The 21,688-nt window shown below is 39.9% G+C and overlaps 1 protein-coding gene across 1 annotated transcript; it reads left to right on the forward strand.

Annotated features, from left to right (window-relative positions):
• Nucleotides 1-157: 157 nt before the first annotated feature.
• On the forward strand, nt 158-20,843 carry LOC136442964 (uncharacterized). The gene is made up of 12 exons (XM_066440007.1): nt 158-262; nt 8,894-9,082; nt 13,744-14,238; nt 14,704-14,839; nt 15,703-16,376; nt 16,813-17,049; nt 17,772-17,884; nt 18,377-18,536; nt 19,050-19,133; nt 19,435-19,539; nt 19,893-20,054; nt 20,626-20,843. The coding sequence occupies exons 1-12, from the start codon at nt 158-160 to the stop codon at nt 20,836-20,838; spliced, it is 2,673 nt and encodes an 890-aa protein (XP_066296104.1). The 3' UTR covers nt 20,839-20,843.
• The last annotated feature ends 845 nt before the right edge of the window (nt 20,844-21,688 follow it).

The following is a 21,688-nucleotide window of genomic DNA, read 5'->3' on the forward strand; positions in this document are numbered from 1 at the left end:
TAGACGCTCTTTTAACCGATTTTTCAATCCGTTGGGTTTTCAAGAGTCTTACTATACTCTCCACCGTACTGCCAAGGTCTTAGGTAGAATCGAATTCTGCACAGGTGCTATGGAATTTGGACCTTGAAGACACGGAAGCAGTTCCTCACAAGACGTTATGAATCCAATGAAGGGGTTCTTGAAGACTCCTAACGGGGTCTTCGCTCTTACCAAGGAGCCCATGACTGTTGGGAAGGGACAAGGCTGTGAGATCACCTTAAAGGTTTGTATCTGTTGTTTTCTAGAGTGTTTTCTACACTCCTAATTGGTGTAACTTAGAATGAGCATTCCTATGTAGTGTTTTGCCTTTATTTGTTTACATACACTTTGAATTCACGATAAGCTTATCCTTCTGATATTAGACCAACGTTTTCACTTGATATCATAGCAAGTTTCAATATTTAACGTGCACGTTACCATTTGAATCGGCGAACTGTGAGAGAAAACAAGTGTTCTGTATAAATGTTGACATTCCTCGATTAACGTCAAGCCTCTTGTTGGCTAAGCAAAAATGCTAACACACTCAGAGAACTACCGTAGTGACTCAGGGAATTATGCTGGAATCTTACATGATTCCGATGTTAGAATGTACTAATCATACTTTGTAATCTCAGCTGGGGGTTGTAGGAATAGTATAGGTTGGTAGCCGTAAATAGTGGCGTCAATAGCCCAACATGAGGTAAGGGATATTTATCACCATATGCACCATACTGGGTGGTAATTATTTTCCCATGATACTACAAATTATAAACACTACTAGTCTACTGTGCTTACAAATCTCATACTTTGAAACCGAGACAATTCTTGAAATCTTCCTACTTCACTGAACTATTTCAAACAATGTTTACAGCTTCCTGTGTAATTTAGTGTTGAAATTTTAGTTCACAGTCTAAAAATTGTTACCTCCCAAACTATGTAGTTTATATATGAGTACATGTTCTTACAAATAATATTCAAATCAAGGAAGCCCTAGGCTACTTTTCTACTATGTCCACAATGCTTTTTTCAGAAATTATCTTGCTTTTTTGGAAGTGTTGGAATTCACTGTTCACAGTTTAGAAATAGTCGAGTCTGTATTCAAAACAAGACATCAAAGCGTAGTTGAGTTGAACACATAGCTGAGGCAAGATTCTCCAGGTCCTAAGTTTGTACAAAAACAGGCCTGTTTCTCACGTACAGTGTTTATGATATTTCTACCCTTTGTCTTATTGTTTATAAGTTTTGAAAACCGCCTCTAAACGCACACACTAACGCACTTTCCCACAAAATAGCACACCTGTCAGATATTTTCCCAAGATAGTACAATACGGTCAATAATACAGTATGAACAATGATGACTGTATCAAATTCACCCTACAGTAAACAGCAACTTCCTGTTTTGTTTAACTGCTCTTTTTTCCCTGTGAACATTCTGGAAGGTTGTAGCCTCTACCAGGCTCCGCGTATCGCTGGGAAAATAGTAGCCTATGGCCGGCTGACTCCGCTAACATACTATTCACTCCTTTTGGCCAATTTCTACTATTTCCATCGTCTCCGCGGAGCCTGGTAGAGGCTAAGAAGGCTGCTCAGTCAGTCTTGTGAAGGTGCAAAGTCAAACTTTGTTTTCGGTCAAAGCAACTTCCTCATAACAGTTCTCGTTCAAAGTTTGGTAAACAAGTGAAACCTTTAAACTTGTTTTATCTACGTTACAATGTGCTGATGTCATTGTTTTTCTGATACACACCTTGCAGCCAAATTCAACTGAAAACGGATTGTAGTTTATGATTTGATTGACAGAACATAGAATTTTACCATATGACACCTTTTTCTAAGAAACAATGAAGAATTTAACCTGTTCACTGCTGGTTAACCAGGCTGTTACTGATTCAAATTTGGTAACGTTACCAAACAATTATCTCAGCAGGTGGTGGGTTAATGAAACATATCAAATCTTGCTTTGTCTTTAGACTCCATCAGAAAGGTGTGATATTACCAAATAGAGTAAAGTATCAAGTACTAAATATATATCTTCAGATATGCATCACTATACAGCAATTTGTAGAGCGAGAAAAATGATTGGAAAAGCAGAGACATTGATTAAAACTATTGATAAGTTTTAGAATTTTAGAAAAAAAATCTTGAAAACAGAAGGCTGGCCCAGCCTTCTGTTTTCAGGATTTTTTTTTTTTCTAAAGTGTTTTTTTTGGGGAAAATAAAAATCCGTTAACCAAGAAATTAAATTGGTGTGGCCTAAGGCATCATTACAGAGTGTTGATATTCCACTGTCCTATGTTAAACCTATTAAGAATAACTGTAAATGTAGAATTTTTGACCAATACTGTAGCAGTATGTAATAACTATAGCGCTGCCGTGAACTTAAAACCACCGCATTAACACTCCATTCTTGCCTCAGCGCGAAATAAAAACCATGCCAACTTAAATGCATTTACAGTAGAGGATTTCACCTTTACAGTTATTACTATGGATTTAGACAACATCGTTTGCTTGCATTTTACAGTATCCATTAGATAGGTAACAATGTCTGGATAAAGATATCATGCATGGTTCTTCCTTCCATGGTGACTTGTCTTTCAGTTTTGGAATGTGTCGGTAAATCCAGGTGATTGATCACTGCTGTACAAGCTAGAGAAAATGTCAGCTGTCTGTTAAGGGGTCAATTTAGTGATTAAGTTGAGACGAGGTCGTCCTGTGACGTCCTGTCTGCAAGAACAAAGAATTTAGTGATGCTATAAAGATGATAAATCTATAATAAATCAGTTGTGGTCAATAATTTGTCTCTGATAAGAAAGTCGAAGGAAAGAGGTCACATTCTTCATTAAGGTGCTGCATATTTTTATCCTTAAAACAAAATGTTTTGGACATTGTCAAGACCACAATGTCATGAAAATAAGACAACATAAGAGGCAAGGCTGTAGCAATAAAACTTTTATAATAAGGATGAATTTTGGGAGGTTTTTATATTTTTGCTTGAAAGATGTTTATAATAAGGATAGATTTTGGGAGGTTTTTATATTTTTGCTTTAAAGATGTTTTGACTTGTGCATAATACTGTGGATTGGTATAGCATGTTATTGAAATGGGTCCGATAAATTAAAAATAAGTCTATGTTGAATTATGTAATATATAGCAACACGGTACATTGTTTTCTTTTGAATCAGAATTCCTAATGTACATGTAGTAAAAACATTGAGACATGCATTATGTATTGACTGAAGGCTTCTGCTATTTGGATGAATAGTTGTTGAATTGTACTGATCACCTAGTGAAGGGGGCAGGGATGTTTACCAGGTGTGTTAGGGGATTAAGACAGGATGAGTGGTTACCTAGGCATTTGAGCACCAACGTGTGTTATCTTGTACAGACATTGAGGCAGGTAGATTAAGGAAATGTTTGGTGCGTGTTATATTAACTGATATTCTCCATCAGGTTTTCCTAAGGGATTATGTAGTAGAATTCAACAAAAGTAGGGGAAATAATTGGCCAGGAGAGTCGGCCCTTTGTATTAAGGGTACCTTTTTTGGGTGGGCGAATGAAACCCCATGGTGGCCAAACTAGTCTGTATAACGCAAACTCCAGCTGTCTGGGGGTTTCTCTACCGTGGCGAGGCGGTTACAGGACGGCGAGCCGACACAGGGCTTTATTGAATTCAGGCTAGTGTCCAAACCTCCCTTGCAAATCATTCTCCCAATCTCCCTATAGCCTGGTCATACTACTAGTACATGTAGTTGATCAGATGTTCTCTCGGCTCCAGATTTTCGTATTTTGTCCTATTGTCTTAACACAAAACTCCACTTTGTACTTCTTTCAACACATATGAATTAGAGGTCATATGGTCTGTAATATCATAAGCCATAACTACATATGATTATTGACCCCGTGAAGGCGTGAACAATGGATTTAAGTACACAGTCAAAGTATATCAGTATTAGGAAATTGCAAAGATCAAGCATGGTTGCATGGTCCAAGAAAGGGCCAGAGATCCATCTGTGTTCAGCTTGTTTCCGCTCGGAAAAAATGTTATCCTGACAATCCTGCCGTTAGCTTCCAGTTTCCTTCTTTCCAAGCGGACCTGTTGGCCGTCTTTGTTTATCATGGAGATCCAGCACACACAGTAACCAGCAGAAGAAACACTCGGTCTGCTCTGTTTGCACAGTTTATTTGCCCCCGTTTTATCCAGTCGATAACACGAAAGTGGGACAAAAGTTCTCTTTCTCCCCTTCACGGTGAGTGCGCAACAGCGGTTTGACCGTTGACATTGCCGTGACTTTCGATATAATACGTGATTCTACGCGGTTGCAAGTACAAGCTCTTTTTTTCTTGCAGCACCCCCCACAGTGGTTGTAAAAGTCACTCACCTTGTTACCCATTAATGCACTGTGTGGTCACATTTTGTCCCGTATAAAAAGCGTGTCTACATAGCGTTGTAGATACTGGCATGTAATTGGTTGCCCCTTAAAGGCAATCATCAATTCCGAATTCGCCCTTTCTTGTCGACCCGAAATGTTTTGTCATTTTGTGTGTAACAGATTGCGTAATCTTCCCAGGCCTTTTTGTTGAGAAGTATGAATTAGTCGTTAATTTTAGGTTCAGATGATATACTCCACCTACCTACGTAGTTACGTTCACTCGAATGTGGGTGTGGTGTTCAGTGTTTTCTCCATCTAGTTAAACTCCAAAAGAGTCGAGGTAATTTTCAGCAAACCAGGAGGCATCACAGGCAAGTTTGTCAAGATTTGATTACAAGGTATCCTCATTGATGTGATTGTACAAAATTTGTAACAATTTCTAGCCCAAGGGTTAGACCAAAGGTTCAAGAAGTTCGAAATTTTGTGTTGATGGTAGGGCAAGATCTTTTAAACATTTTATATATATTTTGTGTCTGAAAACGTTTCAGTATTGGCTAGTAAATCAGAACTGGCAATAGTCCCATAACCACTGTACTAGTATTTGTAAGGAGTTTAAAAGTTTAGCTAACTTGTTAAGGAGAAGAAATATCTGTCAAATTGAAGGAAAATTGTTCAATCCACACGTGTTAATAAGACATGCCCAGCTGCTATCATGGTATCTAGGCATGTATACTTTGACCTGAAACTAATAATAATACATGTTAAGAAAGGATAGGTGTCTATCATTTTAAGAAGACTTACAAGACATTACTTTCCAGGTCAATGGTATGTAGGAATGCTTGAGTGCTCATTCTTAGTCTAGTGTGTGTGTTAACTTCTTTGTAACTTCTTTGTGTTTTCTTAGCTGTAGGAGATGTTGAAGACATAAGACTACGGTATAAGAGGATTGAAACGTGCCTATTTAAAGAAGTTGGCCCAGTTTATGAGCACTTAAAATAGGAAGTGAGCCTTTTCAATGCAACAAAACTGGACAAGATGAAGTGGCCACCAAAAACACAGATCTTTTCAAGGAACACTTGAGATGAGTAGTGGATACAAACAGGAGATGACATCATTTCCTGTGGAAAGTACGGGAAGGGATGAATATTCATGTTGAAAGTTGTAGTTTTGGAAAATTTTTCTGGAGGAAATTTTTTTTCATTTTGGACAGGTATTCGTGATGATAATTCAGAATGTATGAAACAGCATGTCAGATACCATCATTTCCTTTTACCGCAAACCCTTTATAAGAAGGCAGTAGCTTTGATTGCACATTTAAAGTTCGTCGTAAGTGTTGACAACCAATGATGGTCACTTAATTGTCATTCAGCATCTGTAACTTGTGCGGTCCAATTTTTGTTGTGATTGTGCCATCTGGACAAAAACCTTTGTGTACAGGTGGGTTCGTAATGATATTTGATCATATCTAATTGAAGTGTTGATCAAAGGCGGCAAGAGACCGAGTGCATTCCAAAACTCGGGCCATTATCCACCGCTGGCGTGCGACGCAACCGTTCTAGAGCGTAAAACTCGCTCGCGCCGTGACAAGGTTAGAAAGGAAGGGTCAACGGTGCCATTTATTTTTCTGGCATCACCCTTGACAACCAAAAGACGATGTTATGTAAACAGGTGCGGTAATGATGGTTCAACGGAGATGGAGTCGTTGTTTGTGGCACGTTCCAACGGAGATAATGTGCCCGTTGTGAAGGTCAGACCTTTACACAGGTGAAACTCTGTACATCTGTGTGAAACAACACCTGTAACACAGTCAGCAGACATTGTGGTCCACTGTTCTCAACCCATTACAGTGGTTGTTCCCATCTAGTGGCTCATAAAGAAACAAGGGCTCTCCTTACCATTTGGCACTGCTCTTCTTTCTGGACACGTCCCCACAGCTAAGTAATCTCCAAGCAGATCTAGCGGTGGCAATGACAGTATCCAAAGGGCAAAAGCAGCATTGTTGGCCACCAGCTTTTTCCCTTTGAATACATGTCATATCTGCTTGGAGATAACTGCTAAGGGCCTGGTCACATCCGTCGTACGATCGCAAACTGAATTTCTTGGGATAGTGGTGTAGTTGTCAGTGGCAAAATTCAGCTGGCTTGTTATTGAAAAAATGCTGTCTTAGATCCTTGTCGGCAGTTAGTTTTGTCATGCTTGGAAATTCTACAACATCAAAATCATACGACTTCCAACGACAAATGTGACCGCACTGTCATTCTTGCAACATAAAGTAGGAGTATCCATTAAGTTTTTGTTTTGACCTGCGTTACCGGTAGTAAACTTTTGTGGAGAAAAAAGTCTGGGTGGCCAATCTATCTTTAGCTACATAGTCCATCACTGTCATTGTGACTTTTCTTTCACTTCCTTCTTCGATAATCATGACTGGCTTTGAACACAGTTCTTTCTGTTCAGCTGGTGCTTAACAACAAGCCACAGGGCCAGTTTCTTGGTAACTGTTTGTATCCCTTAATAAGCCAGTCCAGTGGGAAAAACAGTCTTGACATGTCAGTCAATATTTTTGACTCAGGTCTGCTTTTTTAGGTGCAAACTGTATGCAGTACCACTCGAGCATTTACGCCACAATTACCACCGCTCAGAGAGATACAATAGTCCCTGTCAGCGTTACCATGTGTCAATAATGACTTGGCCTGGTTAGCCATTGATGAAACATTAATGATCCTTAACTCAAATGTCCCTACAATACTTCTTTTGACAGAGATCGGTACTCTTTTAATTGTCTGATATTCAGTACAGGTACAGTTCTACATGTAGTACAGTAACAATGCAGCCAAAAGGACTTCCTTTTGTCTGGATCAATTTTGTCATTTTTATCTTTTATCTGTTGAATAGATGATTAGATCTGCGTCATCATGAACAAACAGCGCACTCTTAAAGACTAAAGGTAGTAAAGATGGCTACAGTAAAGTTTCCTGTGTAAAACATGGAAAGAAAACTGGTGGAAAGAAATCTGTATACTTTTTATTACAGTAACAGGTGTTTCCTTATTTGTGCATTAAGCAAGCCCAGCAAAATTGTAACGTCAGAAGAAACGTGCAAAGGAATGCGATCAGGTCCTTAGGTCAACACGTCGGCACCTGATAAGAAACCAAACCCACACGTCGGCCCGCGAGCATTTGTCCGCCTGCATTTCCCAGTGTTTACACAAGGGGGATGCCTGTATTCAAGTACGATACAAAACACGGCCGCACAGAAAGACACAAAAAGAGCAAGGCTATGTGGGTGCAAGTTGTTAACATTTGGCTTTTCATTCAAAACAGGCGGGAATTACATTTCCATTTTTTTCTCAGGATGTTTTTGGACGGTATTTTGTTACATGCCCTCTAGACACTTAGGATCAAGACTTGATGCCTTAAATAACTTTTCCTTGTTTGTTATTGGACTATCGAGTATCTCAAAGAACAATTTTCATAATGGGATTTTAAAAGCTTACGGCAGTGAAAGGCTGAGAGGTTGAACTTGTGACAGAATACCTCTGTGACAGTCTACTAGCAGTCTGCATTGATGTGCCTAGCTAGAGTCAGTCACAAAGAGTTGTGAGTAAAACTTTGCAAGCCCAGGTTCTTACAAGGAGGACATGGGAAGGTCTTGAGCTTTTTTGGGCATTTGTTCTCCACTTCTATCAAAGCGCTGATTGTTACCCGGTTCTTTGGGATTAATCGCAGCGAATACTGAGATGCCAAGAATCAAACCAGCTGGTAGAATGTTAGGTACAATATGATTAAGGCCCTTTTTATATAATGGCATAAGTCATTACAATTATTAAGATTAGTAGTTAACAAACCATTACTTGAATCATCACATGCCTCAATATCTCACCAGGTGTACAGAATGATAAAAATCTGACTCAATTTGTTTTTACAAGGAGCGTTCTGTTTGGGTCTTCCATTGTGTTTGTAGGCCGGTGATGTCATCATAGGCCTTATCATCAAATTATCTGTCAGACTGTGTCTATCTAACTAGTGATAACACTGAATAGTGTTCTCACGGAACGTACCATACTGATAATTTTTATGGGGTGTCGGGTGTTAATAATATAATGATTTTCGTCAAGTATTTCTAAAACTGTTTTGCATTTTAACCATTACGGTGTATATAAACTGTTTGAAACCCTATGCAGTCATTGACATTACAGCTACTAGTGACAGCATGTAGAACTGAGGAACTTTGCATTGGTACAGTTTTGAAAAATATCCGTACCTCCTATCAACATTTTTGGTAAGTCCTTAACCAATTACGCCAAAAAAACAGTTACTCGACATGCAACAGTTTTGAAACAGACGTTTCAGACAGCATCTGCTATCTTTGTCAGTGACTAAATGAAACCAGGTATTATACCAAAATTCTGAATTTGAAAGTGAATGAGGTGAAGACAATTTAGGATGGTTCAATAGAAGACAAGGTTGTATGCTTATATTAAAAACAAATTATTTCTCTTATTGTTTCAGAACCCTCATGTGGAAGATCACCATGCCGTTATCCAGCTGAACGAGCGCGATCACTGCTTTGTGCTGCAGGACCTGAACTCACAGCGCGGGACTTACGTGAACGACTGCCGCGTACCGACCGGAGCAGTGCGACTAGCACCCGGGGATGTCATCAAGTTCGCTGCGGAAGGAGAGGGATACGAACTAGAGGTAACTATCTGAATATGCTTGACTTATACACTTACCATAGCAACGATTTTTTAGTTTTTTCTTCAACTCAGTTCTTAAAGCATCTTTAGAAGGAGAAAGAAGAAACCTTTTATGAACAGATTTAGCTTAGAAATGCCAAGTCAGTGAAAGCCCCTTGCAAGTAAAGCCCCTATCTCACTGGACCCGCTGCACATTGGCGACGTCGCTGCGACTGAGTGATTTGACACTCTGAGCACTCAATGAATTTCAACGAAAAACAAATCTTCTTATTCTTTGTATGTTTTGCATGATATTTCCATTATAAAGTCAAGGGTAACACAAATCCAGTTTAGGACGCAGCAAAGCCGCCAACGTGCCGCGAGTCCAGTGAGATAGGGGCTTTGTACATCAAAAGGTTGCACACAGATACATGTTACTTTGCAACAGGAAAAAGGTTTTTGATGCTAAATTTTTGTGTGGTAAACTTATCCACCCATAATTAAGCATCATCGACAGTAGATGATACACTTTTAGCATCCCATTGTCTTCTCTATGTAACTGTATCTTCTCACTAAGTATCAAGTAGTATCGGGATTTAGATATGGCGTTAGAAGGCGGAATCCTTTGCTGTGTGTTGTTACCATGCCATCAATGCAATCTGTATAATATTTCTTCCTAAGATTAGTTATCAGTTAAATCTAAACAATAGTTTCACAGACATGTATAGAAGTTATGTTGTCAATATTTATGTTTAGCCATACCTAGTATGGCTCAACATATTGTTTTTGTTCACGTTCTTCTTCTTCTTCTTCTTCTCCTGCCAAGTCTTCAAATGGAATCTACTCCGTCATTTTTGGGCCAAACAACCTGAAATTTGGCATGTAGGTAAAGATGGCAAATACCCTTAGGTGCTTTTTCATTTCTTTCGAAACAGGCCTTAAAAACATTTTTATGGAGGTTTTTTGGGGCATTTTTAGATAATTTTTATATTTTGGGCTCCTGTGCCCTGGTATTGCTAGCAAGTGACCTGAAATTCGGTACAAGGGTGCCTTGAACATGTCCCTACAGGATTTCAATCATAATTCTGGTGTACATCACTTCAGAATGCTTCATTTTGGGGACTTTTGGACCCATTTTCAGACCAAAAACAGGCCAAAAGTGGTATCCACGTTCCATGTTCTATTTGCTGCTGGCCAAGGAATCCATGTTCTATCTAAGGATCCCCGCGTTCCATTTGCTACTGGCCAAAGAACACTGTTCTATTTAGGTCACCTGAGGTCATATTGCAGGAACACACGCAAGCCTTTGCAGTAAGAAGCTCTTGGGGTCTCGCAGAACTTGTAGAGAGAGTTTTTGTACGGGTGATTTTGGAACAGTCCATTTATGCATCAGGAGGGAGATTGTCGAAGTATAATGCTCTCGCAAATGTTGCCTTTCTACATGCAGTTAATATTTCGATTTGCCCAGGTGTTATTTTGGGACAGCCCACTTCTTGCATGGGGAGGAGTATGGCTAAACATGCTGTATTTGCTCAGGGGCAAATGACGGCCTTTCTAGTTAACATACTTTTCAGTAAGAGAATTGTAGCTAAAATGTATTAATTACAGTAATTCATTCAGATGAAGAATCTAAATGAATCAATATACCTGTCCGTCAATTTTTCATACTAGAACTTTTTTATGTGTAACATGTCATTATAAAGTCCTTCATTATAAACGAATATAGAGCTGAAGGTAGGGTTGCTAGTTTACACTGATATTCTATTACTAATGAAATTCAACTGTTTCTGCCATTAATGGAATGTTATCACAATCAAGATCACATAGCGCTGTATACTTGGTTAAGTTTCAAACCAATGTTTAGTCACATACAAATGCCACTGCACTTAACACGTACATGTGTGCATCGGCAAAAGGTGAATGTTTTGTCTTTTCTTAGTAGAAGTAGCCAGATATTGTAAAGTTTAATATCATTCTGGGAACTTATAATTAGGAGATAACTAGTTTTCGTCTTAGTTTATAAGGACTTGCTCAAATGTCACTAAAATTGGAGTATATTTCAAATGGAATTGTTAACGTGACTTCTAGTTTCTCTGGTAAATATTTATTGCTAACCCGATGACTATTGTGCTGGATTACGTCTTGCGGCAAATCATTAATTCCTTAAGGATTAGATCTGACCCGGATATGTCTTCTGGTGATTGTCTGTTGAGAAGCTTGGCCATGAAATCTCTCAAGGACACTTTTTACGGTTCCAAAACCTTCAACTCTGTTAAAGATGTAGACAAGAAGTCTGGGTCTTCCTCCTCTGATTTTACATGTAAAGGATTTTCCCATGGTTTGGTAAGCCTTCTTTTTTTTGTCAACAGGTTATGCATAAGTGTAAGCTGTTCCAACAGTTGTTCTATATAAGAAAGGGCCAGGAAGATTGCAGAATAGAAATCTTGAGACTTGAAGATAGACTTAAGACAAAACAAAATCTATTGAATTCCAAGTATCCTTGCAAATCCCAACGCACTGCCAGCATGGACAGGATTAAGTTACTACTTGAAAGTTTTGACTACTGCAAACTAAGTCACAACTAAAACAAATCAATAGAATTCTTATTCATTACTGTCAGCACAGGTAGTAACTGTGATTCATTCAATGGTGGATATTTGAACAGCTTGGAGACATAGAACGGTAACAGCCTGCTTAGGTCGGGATGTGGGTGCAGTTGTCACAGTGAGAACCACTTGACTCTTGTACCAATGTTGTAACAGGTGTTCTTAACATGTGTAAATTATGTGTAATACCTGTGGGTGTGCGGAAGTAATGGAAGAGTCAAGCTTTCACGGAAACTTGAAATCTGAAGGGACTTACACATAAGGTATAGTCAGAGTGCATTTTTCTAACAGGTAGTCACTACGGTGAAGATACATACATGTATGAATAGCTTTTTTCCTTTTATAATATAACATGCAGTAGAATGTGCCCCTGATTTGCAATTGTCTTACACTGTTGAGCTATACTCATATGTCTCCGTGGAAACTTGTTCAAGATTCTCACATTGACAGGTCTTGGGTTTTAAGTCCCAAAAAGATAACTGAAACAGTGCAACTTGTGTGATTTAGATTTAGTCTTAGATTGTTTTGAAATCTTGGAAAGTACTTTTGAATGGTTAGACCATCTTCCTTGTGAGAGTCAGTGTTCAAATTTTTGAGGAAGTGCCTAGAGGAAGTTTTTCTTGTGCAAAACAAGGTTAGACGTCACACAGCAATGGAGCGCTTCTGAACTATGGTGACATTTGCGTTTTGGATTTCAAAGTACAATCTGTCGTACATTCTTACAAGCTCTGCAGCAAGGCTAATATTGCACTACCACCCGTCCTATCTTATATGTTTTTGCCCTGATCCAAAGCCTTTGCCACCCCAGCGTGTCTTTGTTCCTGGTAATTGGCACTGTGTACAAATAGACTTTGGTATTGAGTCACTCAATGACTGCCTGTCGTTGCCATACTTAGCGTTCTGGCAGACACGTTTGACGAAGCACGGAGCGAACCTCTTAAGTAGCGCTCATGAATAGAAGACTTCAGTTCCGCCTTGAGTTATTAGCTTCTTGATTTACTAACCTCGAGTTCTAGTACATTGCGTTTTCAACAGTTTGCTGCCAGGACTGACAGTTATAGGTTGTCAGGGAAATGGCATGATAGCCTTCAAAGTTGGAGCACGTAAGAATAAATTGAAAGTCAGTGATGTGACAGGACTATCAATATATAAGCTACTAGACCAGTGGTGAACGTATATTGGTAAACAGCCCCTGTAGCAAATACTGTAAAATGTATTTAATTTCACATGGTTTTTATTTCGCGCTAAGGCGAAAATGGAGTGTTCGCGGTGGTTTTCAGTTCGCGGCAGCGCTATAGTCACATCCAACTACAGTATTGGAAAAAAATGTTTGCAGGGCTTTAAGTTCGCGTTTAAACGGTCGCCGCAAAAACAGCGAACAAAAAACCACAACATTTCTGCAGTACACAGGTGTACAGTACAGGGAAGTGGCTGGATATGGTTGTGCACATTTGAAGAGAAGTCTTATTCATAGGCAGAGTAGGGAGATTCCTGATATACTTCACATGTTGAAAAGGTTGCATTCCTTTAGTGCTGTTAGCCTCTTCTATATTGTGTACTTAGTCGCCATGGTATTGTTGACTCCATTCCAACAGAGCTAATTCTGTTCTATGGCATTCCATTTTTCTTTGTGTTTGTTCAAATAAGATCAACACAAGAAATTAACCTTGGAGAAGTATTGACAAATTTTTCACATCTACCTGTATTTTTGACAAATTTTCTGATTCAGAAGTTTCTTCAAAGCATATTGACCCAGAGTGTAAAGACACATAACATCTACTAACAAAATTCCACGGTCCACGGTGGTACATAATTCTGTCACCCTAAAAAGAGAAGTCTAACCCAACGTCCCTCAGTATGATGCACTCCTATCTAAACTGTGCATACCTCAGAGGATTGCTGCACTAGAGCTCTCTCAAACCCACTGTTTTTCAAAGTGTGGTAGATTTATGTAGGGCTCCCTTGGAAATCAGTTACTCAGTTAACTGAATGGACCATCGTAAAGATTAATAAATGAATAAATAAAAATGCAACCCGACGGATTAATGTTAATGTCGGTTACTTCAATGTTTTTCAGGTTTACTACCCTCCGGTGTACCAGCGTCCTGCCTCCAACCTGCCCATCGCCATCTCCACCTCCGCCACTCCGTCCCAACCCTGGGCAGTCAAGAGCCAACCCAAGTCATCCGCACCGCGGATTCTGAGCAGGAGGCCCGGACACAGCTCGCCTACGCCACAATACCCCGACACAAACTCTCCTCCGAAACCACAGGCTTTTGCGAGAAGACCGGCGCCGCCCGGCGCTGGAATGGAGACCGTACCCCCGGGGATGCAGTTTACGACAGTGGAACCGCTGGGCGCGGGAAAAACCTTGTCGGAGCCACTCAGTGTTGGCAGACAGAGCCTGCCCAGTCAGCCCATGCTGCCCAACTTGGGAGGCCCCGTCGTACACTCTACTCCATATAGAACAGACTTGAACCAATCATGGCCCAGTAATAGGAGTGGCACTGCCAATCAGCCTTATATAGTGGGGAACCAAGGCAGCGGTCGGATGGAGAGATACATACCACAGGTAGGAAATGTTTTAGAATGAGATGCCTTCATGTGTTACCACCTCTTTGTTTCCTGTTGGATGGCCGGATGTCCAGGTTGTTACATGACGGATTGGTGGACCTCAAAGGCACTCTGAAGTAGCCGTTTGGCACCCAATTCTCTATTGGTTACAGAGCTAGGCAGCAGGAAGAAGGTTAACTTGGTACTTGGGCGCCCAAGGATGTATTGAAAGTTAAAGCACAATTTTGTCATGTATTTATCGAAGAAAGAGGACATTCTGGGCTCCAGATGAAATGGGGTTAACTTCTATTGATGTATGGTATATAATAGTGTTTAATAGGACTTTTCCTTTGAATTGTAAAAGTTGGAATCTTGCACATTTTAGGCCTGACATGAAAGCATTCTGCGGCTAAAGGTCTGATCAGTTGTCCTGCAAATCTACATACATGTAGTGAATATTAAATGTTGTTTTTCTGGTCTTCAGTCCCCAGACAGAAACACCTTACATCCAGGCACCCAGGCCTGGGCACGACCACAGAGTTCCACCACTCAGTCGTCAGGCATCGGCAGCGGCTCCCACAGTCCAGCAGTCAGCCATGTGGGACACAAGCCTACCACAGGTAAGGGTTGATGGGGATGGAATGGGTAGGAAGGTAGTACTCAGGAAGGTAGCAAAGAAAAAGGGAAGGAAAAGGGAGAGAGAGAGAGAGAGAGCAAAGGTAAAGGGAGAGAAAGGGAAAAAAAGAAATCATCCAATGCAAGCATCAAAAACATCAGATTCTGATGCATGGTGGATGTAGATAGACATATGTAATCTCTCCCAGGATATTCTATTTTCCTAACTGGACTTTTTAAACCTTTAGCACACTAGTAGCCATTTGGCACCCCAGTCTTCATTAGTTACAGAGTTAGGCAGCAGGGAGAAGGTTAAAGAAAGAAGACACAAGAAGTGACAAATAAATAGATAGTGACAAATAAATAGATTGCTTTCGCTGGCTCAATCTTTTCGCTTGCTCCCTCCATCGTGACCAAGCGAATAGATTGAGCTAGCGGTTAATTAAACAACGGAGGAATATGGTACTAAGGCTGATAGGAGAGATGAAGAAGAGAAAAGGATAATAGAAGAGGGAGATACTGAGGAGAAGAATAAAAGACGAAGGGGAGAGAAAACAAATATGCCATATATGAGAAGGACTTGAAAAAAAGAAAAGTTCTTGAGAATGTAAAGTCAGAATGTTATGTCCATTATGACTTGAAATGTCAGACAATTGTATATTGACATACCAACAATTGATAACCATTACATACCTCAAGGCAATTTAGGTCAATTGCTTTGACACCTGCCAAAGCCTTCACCTATAGAGATATAGACGTCCTAAAGGCCACAGAGGAACTTATTAAGCACTGCGGATTGTCATATGAATAATACATGTGGTGTTATTTAAGAGAATAATCCCCTCTCCTTGTTCCTTTATTCCCCCAGCGCCAGCTGAATGGATGACAAATGGAGGTATCAGACCCGCGGGACCTTCCGTCTCGCCGCGCAATGGCAGCCTGAGTAGCAACGAGAGTCTGAATTCCACACCAAACAGTTCTCCTAGAGACGAGCCCACGTCACACAGAGACTTGGCAGCCAAGAGAATAGCTGGTTCTGAGAACAGTGGCCTTGTTAGGGACAGGCCTCAGGACGGCATGCAGAAAAAGGTTACACCTCCGAGGGTTAAAACTGCCGTGGGCGGCAGGAAAATAGGCGTCACTGACAGGAGAAGATACAGCCAGGACATCCTCGGTTCAGGAGACACCGGTGCCTCTTTCCTTGGTGATCTTACAGAAGAAATGAACGGGCATGTGTCTGTCAGTCAGAATGCCTTGAACTTTACTGGTAGAGACTTGCATCAACATAATGGCCACGACTCCCCAAGAAACAGCCATGACTCCCCAAGAAATGGCCACGTTCCTTTCGAGGATGCTTTCGAAGCGTCTCCAGCTAGCCCGAGGTTTGGACAGTCATCTGTGGAAGTCGGTAACAAAGCCATGGGAGTAGAGGAAGACGGTGGTTTTAGTTTAAATGGGTCTTTCACACATGGTCCTCTCCGGGACACTGGTAGGAGGTTATTCAATGGAGAGGTGCTAAAGGCAAGGACACTAGAGGAGAAGGTAAGTGATGGCAAACAGCAAGAAGTTTTTTTGTGTTTTTTTTTTAACTTCATTTTCCAGATTGTCACTGTCTTATCAGACGTCAATTATTATTCTCCAGCAGAGGTTTCGGACGGGGAGCTAGGGGTGGCCGGGAATTTTAATACTTTCTGCCTCCGATCAAAATCAAAGTCAATTATGACACCTGAAAGCCAATGCTTTGGATTAGAATTCGGCCCTTTGATGACACCTAATTTCATTGTATTCCTTTATGGTTCCAACTTAGGACCAGTACATAGTTAAGCTAGAAGAGAACATGCCCAGACTACAATTACTAAGATTTGACACTGTCCTATCATAATGTCAAATATAAAACCTGAATGTCAATGCTTTGGATGAAAAATTTGCCCATTGATGACACCTGATTTAATCGTATTCCTTTTTTATTGCAACTTAGGATCAGTACATAGCCGAACTAGAAGAGAACATGTCCAGACTACAGTTACTTGAGGAGGACTCACGAGACAAAGACAACACCATTCTGTCGTTGACGGAGGAGATCGCACAGTTGGAAGGAGCGCTGTTACAGGCGCAGGGCAGCGGAGACAGCGAATCCTTCGTTGCTGAGAGACTTTTTCTTCTGGAGAGCGAGGTGGCTCGGAAGAACAACGAACTTGCCAGACTTAGACATCAGGTATGTCTGCAACTCTCGTGAGTTTAACATTCAGCAGTGATTGGTCATTATTGATCCTGAAGAAGGCTATAGTGGACGTCGTTGAAAATTGTATCCGTGTATACCTTACAAGTGTTAGAAGAAAGTTTAGCATTGTACTAAGGTTAGATTTATGTCTAATCTCAACCTTTTTGAGAAAGGAAACAAATATCATCATCAGAAAGAGATGATGGGAGTTATGTTTTTGTGTTCCAATATCTTAATTCCTAACTTAAAGATAAAGTCTTGGAGCACTTCATCAATATGAAGAAATATGCACCATATATCAAATCTTCTTGGTACAAGTATCATCCAATGAAAATCAAATAAGAGAGTTGCATTTGTAATGGATAATTCATAAAGAGATTATGAAGTTTCTGAAAAAAAGCAAAAGATTGTCTGATAAGGAAAGGAATTCTTTGAATTTCTGTTGGAATATTACACTAGCATAGTGATGTAATAAAAGGATTTATTATAGAAGAACTTTATTGAACGACAATTGTTTACTGTACAAAGTATGGCAACATAGAGGTATAGAATAAAACTTAACATTCTAATTACTAATACAATAAGGGCTAGCAAAGTCTTTGATATAGTGTTACAACCAAGTGGGGCTAATCATTAGTTTCTGTTTATATGTGCCCCTCCAAATAACATTTTTGTGCAAATTTGATCTCATATTTCATGCATATTCCCTTCCCCAGCTTGGCTCGATGCAGGCAGACTCCTCAGTGTACCATGACAGTTATGAAGCCATGAGGTCAGAGTTAGTCGAACGGAACCAGGAGGTCTCCACGCTACGAGCTAACCTGGAAAGGTAAAGTACACAATGTCAAAGTTTTCTCCTTCTTGGGATTCCTGGTACTGTTTGACATCATGTTTAAACATACATTGTAAGGAAGAAATGGACAAAGAACTTGTTTCCTTGAGTATACAAGAAACATGACAAAACTCTTAATTGCTTTACGAACATGCTTCATGTACAGTTTTCATTTACTAGTACTGTTAATCCATGTAATATTGCAGTTGGTAATTCTAGTGTTTGGGGGAAAGGGAATAGTTCACGGCATTTGATTCTAACGGTGGAACAAACATCACTGTCTCTAATGTTGGTATTGAAATGTTTTTGATGATGAAATTTTTACAGTTGGCTATTGACCAATAAAGTAGCTAAAATTAAGTTACTGTTATCAAATCAATAATAATATTACAGTATTGTCCTGTCTTGTTTTCTTATATACTGGATCTTGTTTGCATTCATTTAAAAGGTGAGGATAGATTTTAACAGACATTCTTTTCACCCTTGCAGAACCAGTAAAAACTACAACATGTCGGCAGGCACAGTCATGTCCCTACGGCGGGAGGTGACCAGGAAAGATGAACACATCGCCAAACTGAAGAAAGAGATGGACAAGGTGAAGAAGGAACTCAGGGAAAGGGAGGCAGAGGTCGAACTCATGTCCACCAAGGTATGCTAATAACTCTAGTACACCCACATCCTAGACCATGTCCTATAGTACTAAGGGAATGGAATAGCTGAAAAAGATATAGATCTGAAAAATGTCTGTCGTCAAATTATCAAGGTAAGGCACTAGTACAAAAAGTACAGTTCTCTGGCAGAGTACATTGGAATAGCCAGAAAAATCAAGATCTGTGGAGCTCTTATATATAGGTTCTCATAGGATGACATCTTCCTTTGGGTCTTGTAGCACTTCTTGAGATTACATTTTGTAAATGCAGTGGTCCTGTTCTCCATTGTGTTTTAGATATCTTCTATTGTTAAGTGGCATCTAACCTTTTCCCTGTTGCCTAACTATGTAACCAATAGGGGATTGAGTGCTAAACGGCTACCGGTACTTCAGTTTGTTAAAGATTTAAGCATTCATTATCTTGGTGCAGTTTTACATTTCCTTTCCTTTCTGAAAGACATTAAAAAAAGTTTTCCCAAGTCAAGAGCTGACTCATTGTTTTTGTTCCTACAGTTCTCCAGACTGAGAGAAGACAAGAAAAAGTCCTCAGCTGACGACAGTTTCTCCTTGGAGAAGGAGATCATCAACCTGAAGAACGTGAGTCATGCTGCCTTACTCATGTGTTGTTCTTGTTGACTCACTATTGACAGGTGTAGGATTTCCTACACAATGGATCAGCAGCGCCTCCTATCAGCTGATGTTGTTATTGCAGCCTGCCACTTGCCTGTTCCATGACAGGCTGGCAATTTTATTACCCTTTTCTTAGCTGTTGATGTGAATACCTTTGCACTTTTGTGGATTTAAAATCACTATGCATTGATCTCTTGAATCTTACTTTCTTTTGACTTTCATTATTTATCTCTTTTTCAATTTTTATTGTTTTGTTTTTTCTTCACAGACGTTGAAAACTGTTGAAGAGAAGGCAGCAGAACAGGAGAAGCAGTTGAAGAAGTACAGGGTGGACATGGTGAGACTGAGGATGCAGAGAGCAGCTGACAAAGAGGTAAAGATGCACCCATTGCAATTGTGTGATGTGATAAGAACTGATTTCCCTTAAACTTTTGGCCTGTTACTATGTGTACTTATCATTTCTTTATTTCAAAAATGTACTTTAACTTTGCTGATAGAGCAATGAATGCTCTCAACATTCTACAAATCTACTAGACTCGTCAACCTTTTAAAACTGTCATGGCCCGTCATTCAATTGTTCAGGGCAAATTTGTTAGGTCTTTCCTATATAAGGACTTCATTTGGCATCCAATATTAATTTACCAGACACTCGAGCAAAGTCATAACAGTTAGAGGGTTTAAAAATGCCTTCCAGGCTAAGTAAAATATGTGGTTGTTTTTTCCCAGGTTCACACCAGGCTCCAGTCGGAGCTGAATGAGAACAAGTCGTTAGCCTTGTCCAGCCAGCACACGGAGCAGCAGCTGAGAGTGGAGCTGGAGGCCACGTCGTCTCGCATGGAGAGGCTCCGCAGCAAGATCATCCAGGCTGTGTACGGGGCACCGGCAAAGGTGAGACGGGCTACTGTGGCAGAAAATGTATCAAGATCTTCTTAGGATGAAGAAATCTGAAATTTAGATGTTATTTCTATACCCTTCTTGTAAATTCGTTCACCTATGAGACATGTGTACACCAAGAAAGAAAAAATTAATGTGTTGACAGCCACTCGAGGGAGTAGGGCGAATACCAAGAAAGAAAAAATTAATAAAAGGAGGTTAAAAGGTAGACTTGAACATACCTATAATCTTATCTGCAATTTCAAAAATGATCACTAGAGGGCGCTGCAGCGCATTGGTCCTATCACCTTATACTTTGAATTCTCATAGTAATTCCTGGATACAAAACTTCAGATCTCTCCGAACATGTTGTCACTTCTTGCCTTGGTCATGTCAGTGCACTGACAAAAATCGTGACAATCCATTTGCAACTTTTTCAATCCAAACCATGAGAATGTAACCCATTTTGCGAAGATTGTTAGATTTAGCAGTATATTTTCACACCTCATTCACTGATCTATGCATTCCTACCGCCCAAACAAGTGTTTCGTTTTTTGTCTTACCGGACGTTTCATTCTTCCAACAGGCCAATAAGAAGAAGCCATCCTCTCTCCTGTCCGATAACGACGTCCTGACGAACCTCCAACGGTTGATGGACGAGCGCGTGGCGTGTCAGGACGTCCTTAAGCGCGTGAAGGAGAAGGGGAAACTGGACGAAGCTACGAAGAAAGAGATGACACTGATGCTGAAGGACCAGCTGGGCCCTCCCCCTTCTGCCAAGGGGAACAAAGGAAAATGAGATTATTGATAACAACTATTGTGAAAATCTGATTTTTAAGGGGAGCTTGAAGAGAAGTAAAACAACGGGAACAGAAATTTTCATAATTAAAGCCTTAGTTCTTCTTGAGACATTTGAATGTTTTATTATGTGGGGACTTTGAACAAAGACAAAGGAGGAAGAAGAAAAAGCCATTCAAAGTTTAAACAAATATTAAGATTTCTGTATGTTATACTACTAAAGCCCAAGCAAAAAAAAAACGAATCCAGAAGGCACAATGAATTTGTACTATATCTAATTTGGCTGTTGATTTTGAAATAAGTTATGTGTTGCTGTATGTAATTTTTGCTGTGGTTTAAGCAATAATTTCAAATGTTCCGTTGGCAATTTTTTTGTATTTCTTTGATTATGACTGAGAGCCACAACTGAAAGAAAGACCACTTATATTTAAATCAGACAGCTTCAATGTTAGAAGCCTTGAGCTTAAAGGCTCTTAAGGTCCATTTTTCCATTGTTCCCTGTTGATAAGTTTTGTCCATTTTTTTTAGAAACATTGAAGGGCCTCTAATAGACTATGATTTAAACCTGTTTGTGTGCAAAACGAACAACATAATGTATATTTGAGACTTTTGCCATAAATTGACTAATTTTAATCAAGACGTTACATATTAGTGTACTGTGTGTTATTGACACTGGAAACATGTATTTACCCATTGTTGTATGTCTGTATTAAAGTCTTATGTAGTAAAGATATTTTATACAAGTAAAAAGAAAACTGCAGAAATGTCAATGACTTGAGCAGGTAATGCTCTCCAGAGATTTGAGTGACTGAGATTTTATCAAATAACCCAAATGAATTTGTTAAGTGCAA

The sequence above is a fragment of the Branchiostoma lanceolatum genome, chromosome 10 (genome assembly GCF_035083965.1).
Source record: "Branchiostoma lanceolatum isolate klBraLanc5 chromosome 10, klBraLanc5.hap2, whole genome shotgun sequence".
NCBI classification, from domain to species: Eukaryota; Metazoa; Chordata; class Leptocardii; order Amphioxiformes; family Branchiostomatidae; genus Branchiostoma; species Branchiostoma lanceolatum.